This window comes from Lineus longissimus, chromosome 5 (assembly GCF_910592395.1).
Source record: "Lineus longissimus chromosome 5, tnLinLong1.2, whole genome shotgun sequence".
NCBI classification, from domain to species: Eukaryota; Metazoa; Nemertea; class Pilidiophora; order Heteronemertea; family Lineidae; genus Lineus; species Lineus longissimus.
This window is the reverse complement of record NC_088312.1, coordinates 8622805-8634753: the sequence shown is the minus strand read 5'-3', so window position 1 is coordinate 8634753 and position 11949 is coordinate 8622805. Positions and strand designations below refer to the sequence as shown.

The window sequence follows — 11949 nt, the reverse complement described above, 5'->3', positions numbered from 1 at the left end:
AAGGGAAACAAACAGCTTTCAGGGTACCAAGTACAGCCCCTTGGATTTAAGAAGACCAGCAAAGAGAAGATCTTTCAGAAGGCAAATTTCAATTTCAATTCGTGATTCAAAGTTGAGAAGTGTTTCTCCAGACTAGTGCACATTATTCTATGTACCCTTTACAAAAAATCAATACAAAGCTTAACCTCCAAGTAGATGTACACCTTCAACTATTCAGGGTTGTGTTTACACCTTGCTGGCATGGAAACCACAGGCCTTAGCGCTGACAACTCGCAATGCCACCTGTACTTTGAAGAACGAACAATAAGTACAGCAGGAGTTACAACCAGCCCGAGGTTGGCTGCTTTTTTCTTATTCCAGATTTTCATTAGTAAATTATTTATTCCTGGTGGCAAGTGCTAGGGCCAATTATTAATTTTCTAGCAAGGGTTTATAGGGTTAGCACAAGGCCCTGGTCAAATGCCCAACTTCCAATTGTTTTATCACTTCTTTGTAATATCTCATTTTGCTAATTATATTACCGCAAAATATATACGAACAGGATAAAAAATTAACCAAAGCTTTCCTAATTTTATGAATAACATGATTATCTTTATTCACTTACAGGTTTTCTACATGAGATGAAATATTAACCAAGCATTCTCTGGCCATAATTTTGAACTAATGGTACTACTCTAACTATAACATAGCTTGCTTTATATTTTACATGCCGTCATAAAAAACATCTTTTGGTGACTAATATACCTCTTGGACTTATATACAAAATACATTTACAAGCAATGTGAAGAAAGATGTCCACTGCTAACCAGATCAGGAGTTCAGGTTTTGCCCATGAAAGCCAGCTTTTCAACAGCAACAAATGTGCTTCACTCCAATGGCATACATTACACAAGCTCCGGAGATTGATAATCTTTGCTAAAATTATGATTGTCAAGTAGTGCTCTTTAATGCCAAGATGATTACAGTAAAAAGCAACATCAGAAGCAACCAAGTTCAAAACTGGCACGTCACACAACTGCAACAACATTTTAGAATGAGGCAACAAATGAATGACGACACCAGAAAGATTACAATTTTTTTGAAACTGTTATCTATGATTTTAAAGAGTAAGTAGATTAGAACTGCACTACTTTTCATAACTGTAGTCACAGTGAGCATTTATGATGACCCAGAAATTGCCGAGCAGATTTTAGGTAGCATATGGCTAATACAATGGGCCCATTAATGTTTGGCTGTTCCTGCCCAGCATCTGATACAACAACAGATCATGGACTTGCAAAAGCAAATCCCACAAGATATAAAATATTTGATCACAAAATGTACATAAAAATCATCCAATTAGTTTACACATTATTTTCTTTTACCCCAGACACATTTCTACTGACATGACTACAGGAGACACCTTTCAAAAGAGGATAATTTGTATTTGCATTCCATCCAAGTTTTCCATGAAGCACATACACACTAACAAGGAATCTCTTCACTTCTAAATAATATCAAAAAGATTGATGTACATACATCAAAATGTACAGATAGCCTTCTAGAAAATCATAAGTGTTTTACGGAGTATCGTATTGCTCATTAGTCAGTTCATTAGGGAGTAAACCCTACGTTAAATGCACCATGGCAACTTTCCTGTATTTCCTTCACCATACGCAACCTATTCAACATCTTGGCCATAGAGTCAGTTCCTAGTGACGCAGCTGAATACCACACAGGGCTGTCTGGTACGCATGATCGTTCAGGAACCAGGTAGAACACATCATTTCTGTTCCGTATACTCTCTGGACTGTAAAATAAAGGGGCACATCAGAATTTGCTATCATTTTCAACATCCTATATTCCATTACAGGAAAAATGGCACGACGCGTATCACAAGCCTAAAATGACAGTATTTTTGCTTCAAATGGCTTGTTCTCAGATATGCTTGGTCCGATTCTGGCAAAGTAAGTAATTTTAGATACTATGGATTGAAGTTTCAGATGAAATAAACAGTTTGTTCAAATATTTCATCAGTGCAAAATTACCAAAACTGGGCAGACGTGACGGATGGAACAGGGCAGACTTGGCAGTATATGGATTGACCAGAAGACACCATTGGTAACAGGACTTACTAAGTAATACATATATATAATTATAGTATAATTATAAAGGTTTTATAAGGCAAGTGGACACACTTTTGATATCAAACTTACCATTTAGACAAGTAAAACTCATAGAGTTTAACTGGACATCGTAGTGGATTGTCAGTGTTCTCTGCCTGTTCAAACACAGGGGAGTCATCCTTTTCTTTTTTCTTTGACTTATTTCCTGTAACAGCATGGTAGATTTTTTCAAAGACAACCCAAAGAACTTTTTAGAACGGATTGCACAGAGTGAGCTGAGGGCATCAAAGACATGGTAAGTCAATCATCTTAATCATGTAACTGCATCCTCATTATGCGTCTATATCTTGTTCAACTTTTAGAAGCAATGATGAACGTAACATCCTTTTGTTTGAATCTCAGAACACAGGCTATCAAGAACTCATTTAAAAGAACTATACCTTTAGCATTGGGCGCTGGGGCGTAGTACCTCAGGTAGACAGTGCGGCCCGCATTCTTGTTAGCAGCATTAGTGCCCCCAATATTTGCTGGAACTGGACTCGGACAGAGACTGTTACTGCCAGTTTTTTTCCAATGTTTCATGATATGCGAAAAAGACAACCGCAGATGTTCTTGTGGATTTTTTAGGGCAAAATCTCTGCAAATATAGAGATAACAGCATGTATCCAAATATGTCTTGCAACGCAAGCGATAATCATTATTAGTGATGAGCATGAGTCTCAGGCAGCATTTGGTGGCGCATGATGACGAGTTGGCACATTATCCTTCTGGCCACCTAGTTTTTTCTTACCTTGTGTTGAAGTAGATAAGTGTGTTGAGAAGTACATGCGGCGAATGTGCTCCCAATTGTTTACATTCCCACAAATGCTCCTCTTCTATCCTGCATATGAGGTGACCTGAAACAAATAAAGGAAAAAAAGCCATTAAACCCAACTCAAATTGGTGTGCACGTTATCTTTCACTGAAATGATACCCATTAGATATCTGTAGGAAACTGACGAGGGCAGTTTGTCTCTGCATGGTTATCTCTACATACATGTTCCGTGCTTTACTTCAGTATCTGCCTGTTGCAGAAACATACTCGTCAAACTACAGACATTGAGATGGTATTGGTATCTTTCTGCAGCAAATCTCTGACAGCTGCCATTAACTTCATTATATACAGAGTACGGAATAGAGTATTGAGATAAAAAACATGAGGAAGCTTTTTTTATTGAGAAGAGATTTTACCTGACGGTGCATATCTCGGTTCATATCTCATGGAGACTTCATTCAAACACTCTGTAAACTTCTCATAGTAAATGTCAGTAAAGATATTGTCCACTCTGCTATTCTCAAATAAGTACATCTGGATACCTGAAAGACAAGATGTGCATGTGAAATAACCAAAATCTAGTATGGCCAGGCAACCAACATATTTCGGTAAATATATTCTTAACTTACCCAGACAAAGGTAATATATGCTATCAGGCGCATACTCCTCTCCATTCGGCTTCCGCACCTCCTTCACAAACAAACATAATGTATAGTTCAATTCATCAGACGTACACTGCAATATGTCCGTTTTGAACAGTTTGATTCGATGGTTATGTTTCGACACCTTTTCTAACTGCGTATTTTTCTGCAACACCCAATGTTTCCAGGCATTCACGCCGTAAGTGTATTTAAGCACCAAGTTAGCATCTGGTTGAACCACAGCTTCTTGCACCTGAGGAGGTGGGTCGGGTTCTTCATCCACTCTCTGTCGTTTATTCTTTGCTCTCGAACCCCTCCCACCAGCAGCGCGCTTTCGCCCTTTTCCACCTCGTTTGGATTCTTGTACCATTGGTTCATTTTCTTGGTCATAAGGCATTCCAGAATCTGAAACGTACAGAAAAATCAGAAAATATATATCAACAAAGCCACAAAATCCCCAAGATTTTCTCAGTAAAGCGTGATAAGACCCTAAGGTTTTGTCTTACAACTAATGGCACTGGTTCTATATTTCTTTCGAAGTTGTGAAAACAAGATAAATACACATAAGTTTCATCTCACCAGCCTTTGCCGCAGCTGAGTCCAGAGAGGACTCCAAATCTACCGGTTCCGTCATCTCTGTGGCCAACCTCAGGGCCATTTGTAACATATCTTCTCCCATCAAATCCTGGGCAGGTGGGGCGGGTTGGATATTGGGAGCGACTTTTTCTGATTTTACTTCTGGTTCTGAAACAGAAAATTATCAAGTCAGTCAATCTGCCAGGTGTTATTTAGTTCAACTTCAAGCTCTGCAACCTAATCGGAGCGTGGATCAGGGAAAGAATCCAACTATAAAAAAGACAGGACCTGAACCTTCTTTACTTGGACTTGATAATGCAATGGATTTCTCTAATAAACAGAAAAGTCTTTGGATAGACATTTACCAAAAGCTATATGTGTCCAGTGTATCATTGTTCAGCCAATCTCAGCAGAATACGCGTGTTATCTTCCAGTACTTACTTTTAATTGGTTTTACTTCTACAGGGGGATTATAGGTAGATTTTTTAAGATCTTCTTCATCTGATTCTGGACCACTAGCTACAGCTGCAGCCATCATCAATAACTCGGCCTCAAATGGATCTGATGGCATCTTTTCTTGAATTTCCTGCAAAAAGACATATATGTCAATATCACTGGCATCTAACTTCAAACAGTATTGGGCGATTTGTAATGTAATGTGCGTCATTGGTCATCGAAATGAATATTTATCATCTAAGCATCAGAAAATACTCTATAATCTTACCTGCATATATTTGAATATACTCGCTGAGCTATTTTTGGTGGTTGGTATAAAAACTGGCACTGGAATAGGTACTGGCATTGGAACAAGAACTGGTGTTGGGCATGAGTACATGGCAGCTGGACAGGGTACATAGATCGGTACTGGTATTGGAATGATTAATGGTTTTCCTTGCATGTCTCCATCATCTGGAAAATCAAGAAGGGTCATTAGAACTCAGGGGTCAACAATGAAGAGAATGACAGACATATTAAGATCCCGTAAGCGATTTGGCATTTTGCTCTCCAGTTTTATAAAAGCCTCAAAAACTTGGTAAATGTCTTGATGAATTTTGGTCAGCATGAAATTTCCTTGGCAACGTAAACGCTGCCTTCTAAAACTAAACAATGTGATTCAATGTAGCAACTCACCCGTCTGGGTTTCCTTTGTCTGTGTATGTGGTCGACAAGTGGTGGCCTTAGTCTGTGTGAAAGGTTTACAAAGGAGGGACTTGTTCTTGACCGACTTGGGTGCAGGTGGCTGTATCATGACCTTCTGTAAGACAGTCTGTGTTCCGGCAGTACCAGTAGCCTAAGAGTTAGGAAATTAAGACATTTTTTAAACATTTCAACTTGATATTGAAGACTGTTTTCTGGTCACAAGAGTTAGTAAGATGAATATTTCGCTGAAAATGATGTACAGTGAATACCACAAAAATCGGGCCACTTGAAAACACACCAGTTATGAATTATACACATCAAGGAGCAAGAGTACATGCCGAGGAAAACCTACTCTATTAACCTGGTTTGTTACATTGGTCCTTGGTGCGTTGTTGACCAATCCTGGTTTCTGACCAGGAGGGGCAAGTGACATAACGTTTGAGATCACTGGTACGCTGCTGCCGGTTGTCTTGGCTTTCTGGGCAGCAAGAACTGAAAACAGAACAGACAGACATAGCCAATCAATCAAGATCAAAATCAGTGTCAAGAATTGACATTTTTACCTCAGCCAGTGAAAGACTATTTCTTGGATTGTTGGCGTGCAAGCCCCAGTGGCTCCTTCCTGGTAATGGGGTTTCTTGCAACTGCAGAAGTCATTAAAAATACAATGTCTTTTGTCGAAAGGTGACAATCTCAATATCTTCCACTGAGCCTTTTGTCGAAGATAACCTAGCGTAAAAATTAAGAAAGATATCACAAGGATATAATACATACTCTTCTGTTGCGTTGTTGGGGCTATGGTCCTTGTAGCCATCTGCTGTTGGGCCATTTGTGGTTTTCCTCTGGCTGGTGCGTTAGCTGGTTTACGGTTCTGGTTGAACTGGGCTTGGAATGCAACCACACACGTGTAGGAACAGAAATTACGAACAGAGGCATCGCTCATGGTCAGGTGGTACTGGGCTGGGACATGCTTATGGCATTGGTCACAAGAAACTCTTTGGTTTGATGTCGCTTGGATGTTGACGCGATATAAGGAAAGGCAGTTGAGAGAGCAGAATAACTGGAACTTGTTATTTGGATCCACCCGTTCTATCATGTCGAAGTTGGACTTCTTGGCTGCACACCAGGCACAGGCAACCATCTTCTTCTTGGCCACCTTGAATGTATTCACGCACAAGATGCTGCAGAACTTTTTCTGGTGTCCCTCATATTGTACGTGAAAACCTTCTGTGACGTGAGCACCACAAAGGTCACACTTATTCATGGAGAGTTTGTTCGTGTAACGGAATGCAGCAAAACATGGGTCTGAGCACAACTTGTTTGGCTTGCCTTCAAATGTCACTTCATGCTTGATTGTCGACATCTTTCCGCAGACTGCACACGTTGCCAGTCCACTTGCTGAGCGTGTACGAGGCCTGACACCCGGAATACCGTCATTTTCTTTCCCATCCTCTCCTTTATCCTCCTTGTCTTTATTAAACAACTTATCCTCATATTTCTGAAGACATGTTTGACTACAGAAATCTTTGAATCCAGTTCCTTTTCCAACTGGTGCAGCAAAACTGTCGGAATTTTTGGACAAGTCTGTCTGACAAAATGCACAGAGTTTCAAACGTTTCCTAAAGTCTTCCAAACAAGCTGGTTGGCAGAAATGTTTCACCTCTTTACCAAGACTCATACAAAACTTGGCCTTAGAGGCTTCAGCAACATCCTGTTCACAATATGCACATGTCTTGCTCAATTTTGCCTGGAACTTTCCTAAGCAGATTTCACTGCAATAGTTCATGCCCTGCCATGCCAGAAACTGCTTCGCTTTGTTGGCACTCGTTTGGTTGCAAACGACACATTCCTTCTCTATAGCAGTCATAACAGGTCCTGGTGAGTCTGTTACTGCTGGAGCTTGAGCTGCAGGTGCAAGGGATGGCTCCTTTGCTTTGAGGTACGTCGCTGGATTCGCACGGAACGTTTTGAAGCAGTTGTCATCACAGAGGTGCTTGATGTCACCATTGCGCACTATGTTATACTTGCATTTGTCGACCTGTCCAAGAAAATAGGATAATTTCATTAGGAAAAATCTGCAGTTTTCCATGCAGTTATGAACGGATGCCTCAACTTATAAAATGCTGCAAAGATTAATGAAAGTTAGTGAGAACAAAATGAACTGTGATCAAGGTGAATAAGCACTTGGGTCATTTGTAAAAAGATGTTCTCAAATGTTCTCCTCAATCAATTGTTAATTTATTTGGCAACAGCAACTAACATACGACTAATAAGACTAACATACCTTTTGACAAACAATACATTTCTGTACTGGTTTCCCCTGAGCTTTTCCACCAGCTGGTGATGATGACTTAGATGCCACTGCTTCTGCTGCTGCTGCTGGTGCAGTAGGTTTGGGTGGAGGAGTAGCAGTTGATGTCGTGGTTGGTTGTGCCGATGTTGGTGATGGGGCGGACCCTGTAGCTTTAGCCAAGGCTGCGGCCTTTTCTGAAGTTAAAAATGATTTCAACCATTATTTCAGTCTTTTTCAGGCAACAATGTGATAACTACTTGTGGTATAAGCAGTTGCTTTAAGCTGTGATTGTGACACGTACAGACAAGAATTAAGATGCTCATAGACATGGCATATATGTTGACTTTGCATATCAAGACTTTTGTATGTCTGATTACCTGAACTGAACTTGTCACTAACGCTCAACTTTTCCTTCTCATCTTCATCAAGCTTGTCCAGGCCAAACATACCCAAGAAGTCATCCATTACATCTCCAGCATAGTCCTGAAAACGAAAGCATTAATATTCCATAATCACACAGGTTACTATAAATGAAATGGCCAGGGCCATTGTGCTCACCTCATGTGGAGGAAAGATGGATAAAGAGCATGGTATTGTGTCATGTAGTGTTAGGTTTGATGTAGGTCCAAGCAATTACAATTTCCCCAAAATGGCCAATTTACAGTACATTCGACCTCTGTGACCTTGAAAAGTAGGTCAAATCAAAGAAGACCCGGGTGACACATTGAATGGTTGTTAGAATTAGATGTACCTATGATATAAAATTGGTGACAATCGGGGAAGTCATTACTAGGAATAATGGCATTTTGAAGAATTTAGGATTTGGCCCCCTCCCTGGAGGCCAAACGGCAAATCAGATCGCACCAAACTTCGGTACCTGAGATCACCTGACCAAGGGGTACATGTGTACTTAATTTGTGATCAATAGTCATTGCAGTTAAGAAACGTTAAGAAGTTAAGGAATAATCACATTTTTAAGGTTTTTGGATTTTGCCCCCTGGTGGTCAAGTGGTGAATCATATTGGACCAAACTTCGGTCCCTGAGATCACCTGACTAAGGGGTAAATGTGTACCGAATTTGGTATCAATAGTCATTGCAGTTTAGAAACGTGCCATCGTTACATCCTAACGGCCAATTTACACCATTTGACCTCTGTGACCTTGAAAAGGAGGTCAAATCAAAAACCCGGAGGATATATGATGCACCTTTGCTAGAAGTACCTACCATATTTTTTTCAAAATTTCCCGACTACTATTAAGGGAGATATTGCATATTTTCACTTTTAACGTTTGGCCCCCTGGTGGCCAAACCATGAAACGAATCGGACCGAAACTTGGTCTCCAAGGTGTCATTACATAAGGGTACATGTGTACCAAGTTTCAACTCAATAGCTCTAACAGTTACGAAACGTGCCCTGCTAACGGACGACGGACGACGACGACGACGACGACGACGACGACGACGACGACGACGGACGACGGATGCCACGGTATGGGATAAGCTCACCTCTGCTAAGAGGTGAGCTAAAAATATAAAAGTTTGGAGAATGACCAACAAATGCATTCCAAAGAAAACTTGATTTCCTCCAGCCTTTTTTACAACTTTCTAGGACTTCAAATTACTCAAAAACTGTCACTTCACCAGCTCTTTCCAGAGTACTGTGAAGTGTGTAAGTAATATTCAGCAGTGTCTTTACCTCTGAGTCCAAGGCAGATGTTTATGTTATTGTAGCTTATCAGTACATCAATGTACATCATGCTTTGCCACTTCTACAATACAGAAAGCCAAACCGATATAAAAAAAACATGCCTTCAAAACGTTCTGTTCCTCCTCCTTCTTCTCCTCTACTTCCTTTGGGGACTTGGATTCACCTTCAGCAGCAGAGCCAGCCTCTTCAGTCTCCATGGCTTCACCGGCACCTTTCTTTGGCTCTGCATCAGTATCTCCTGGACTTTTCTTCGACTCCTTTGATTCAACATCAGATTCATCTTTGGTGTCAGTATCTTTAGTTTCAGCTTCCTCCTTCATTTGTGTCTCCTTTATATCCACATCACCTGCTTCCCTGTCATCTGTATTCTTCGTTTCAATAACACCAACATCTTCCTTCTTCTCTTCCCTTTCCTCCACTTTTTCATCTGCTTCGACTTCTTCAGTTGCCACCTTAATCACAGCATCAGCGTTAGCCTCAGTCTTTTCTTCAGCATCAACATCCTCAGATTTGACCTTTTCATCATCCAGGGGAACACCCACATCTTTTTCAGATTGCTCCTTCTCTGTCTGGTGATCTGCTTCGTTCGTCATGTCTTCCTCCATTGCAACATCTGTGGTTTCTATGGTACTCCTAGTTTCATTCTCGATAGGAACTACAGCTACTTCTGATGCATCACTGTCCTTGACCTCGTCCACTTCCATAGCCACTGATGCTTCGCTAACCTCAGCACTTTCAGTATCGTCTTTCACAAGGTTGTCTTTTTCAGCGGTGCCACTTGGACAAGGCTCATCATCTCCAACAGGGACAACAGAATCTCCATCTCTAGCAACATCAGTTGCGCATTCAACAACAATTGCATCAGGGGCTTCTGATCCAACCTCGTCAGGGTCGTCAACCTCACCTGTATCCATAGCCTCATCTGCAATGCCACCACTGGATTCAGGAACAGACTGGTCTTGCTCTGCAGACTCTTCCTGAACCGTACTGGAGACCCCACCATCTTCAATTTCATCTTGAACTGGTGTACCTAACAAACGATCTGCTTCCTCTGCGTCATTTTCAGTCAATCCGATATCGCCATCAGTAACTGTTTCTACAATGTCATCATTTTCAGGTGAGGCAACCAGATCAACATTCCCACTACTGTCTACCACACCACCATCCTCCTCAAGTGGACTAGTACTACTTTCTACATTCGTGTTATCTGCAAGATTGTCTGAACTGTCAACAGCACCACTGTCAGCTTCCTTCATACCATTGTCCCCAGGGGCTTCCACAGAGGAATCCGGCATTAAATCTTGGTTTTCCCTGTTTTCAGCACCAGTGTCCAAGGCATTACTACTTGATGGTGCATTTTCATCTTGGACGTCTGAACTCTCTACATATGCATGTACCCCCGATGAACCAACATCACCTGTCTCTTCATCTTGGTTTGTTGAAATGGTTTCTTCCTGGTTTTTCTGAATAAGAAAGACACACTACAATGAATGAATGGAAATCATACAATGACCCAAAGAACATGTTGAGATAGTGGCAGCATGACAGTCACAGAACCCGTGACGTCCTGTCTGACAGATTGTGACATTGTCCTTTGTCACCTGGGCGATTCTTGCTGCTGGCATTCTTCAGTTTCACCTTTCTCAGTCTCACATCACAGAGCTGACAAAGAGTGAGCCTAATTCGGATTCTAATCTTCCCTTTTGCGTTTTTGTTTTGTTTTTACAGCTCCCTCCATATTCATTTCGAATTCTGAAGTCCAAGCAAAAAAGTGTTGACCAAAAAAGAAAGACAAGCCCATCTATTATAAAAATTCAGTTCCACCTTATTTTCACAAGATGGCGCGGCGAGCGCTCACACATTAACCCCTTCGACTTAGTGGAAAGGCTCATTTTTCTGCACAATTAAAACTTAATCAGCCTCTTGGCACAAATAAAAACTTCACAGCCCAATGAATATAACATAAACTTCGAGTTAAATTTGTACCAAAAGGCATAATCACAATAAACTGGCCATATATCGCACCAAACCTCGAACTCCGAAAAGTGTCAACATAAACAAAATCATGACGCACCGCTCACAACCATGCCGCGGTGGCGTAGTGCAAGTTCACCTCGCATCCCGACGGCACCAGACACAATTTTTTCACAACATGATTGTGCCCATACCCGACAACGAAAACTGGCATGATATGCCTCAATGGATAAGAAATGAGTCAAAGACTTACCAAAGAGTCACATTCCACCGTTCCGTCACCTGTCTCATCAGATTTAAGGGGTGCAATCGAGATGTCCGAATCCGTCACGTCATCCGCCATGATCCTGGCCGTTTTGAAAGTGCCTCCAAATGCACGGGATTTCGAGGTCACGGCGAAATAGCCGAGTCTTCAGTAATAACACTGAAAGATGTATGAGTGATGAGAGAACTAATTTTTGTAAAAATTTAGAAAAGTGCACAATGGGTTTTAGCGGGTCGTCCTTTCCCTCTTCCCGTCGCACGCAAAGGACGGCGGGATAGTAGCCTCGTTTTGAAAAGTGAGCCGCAAAATGAACCGTCCTTTAAATCTTATTTCAACGCCTTGTATCTTTTCGGTGCTACCTTTAAGTTTAAATATTCATTAGGGAAAGTTTCGGACAATCATAATCTCTCATTCCTGAGATTTTTATATAGA

The 11949-nt window shown here is 41.1% G+C and overlaps 1 protein-coding gene across 2 annotated transcripts; it reads right to left on the bottom strand.

Annotated features, from left to right (window-relative positions):
* Positions 1 to 507: 507 nt before the first annotated feature.
* On the bottom strand, positions 508 to 11766 carry LOC135487742 (zinc finger MYM-type protein 3-like). 2 transcript variants are annotated; one of them, XM_064771812.1, is made up of 16 exons: positions 11506 to 11766; positions 9380 to 10741; positions 7947 to 8052; positions 7561 to 7763; positions 6051 to 7314; positions 5629 to 5768; positions 5268 to 5427; positions 4861 to 5045; positions 4578 to 4722; positions 4140 to 4304; positions 3549 to 3965; positions 3336 to 3461; positions 2896 to 3001; positions 2546 to 2742; positions 2196 to 2310; positions 508 to 1789 (listed from the first exon to the last, which is right to left on the bottom strand). In XM_064771812.1, the coding sequence occupies exons 1-16, from the start codon at positions 11593 to 11595 to the stop codon at positions 1594 to 1596; spliced, it is 4977 nt and encodes a 1658-aa protein (XP_064627882.1). In that variant the 5' UTR covers positions 11596 to 11766; the 3' UTR covers positions 508 to 1593. The 2 variants fall into 2 exon arrangements, with proteins under 2 accessions (XP_064627882.1, XP_064627883.1); XM_064771813.1 differs by having other exon boundaries at positions 5638 to 5768.
* Between the last annotated feature and the right edge of the window lie 183 nt (positions 11767 to 11949).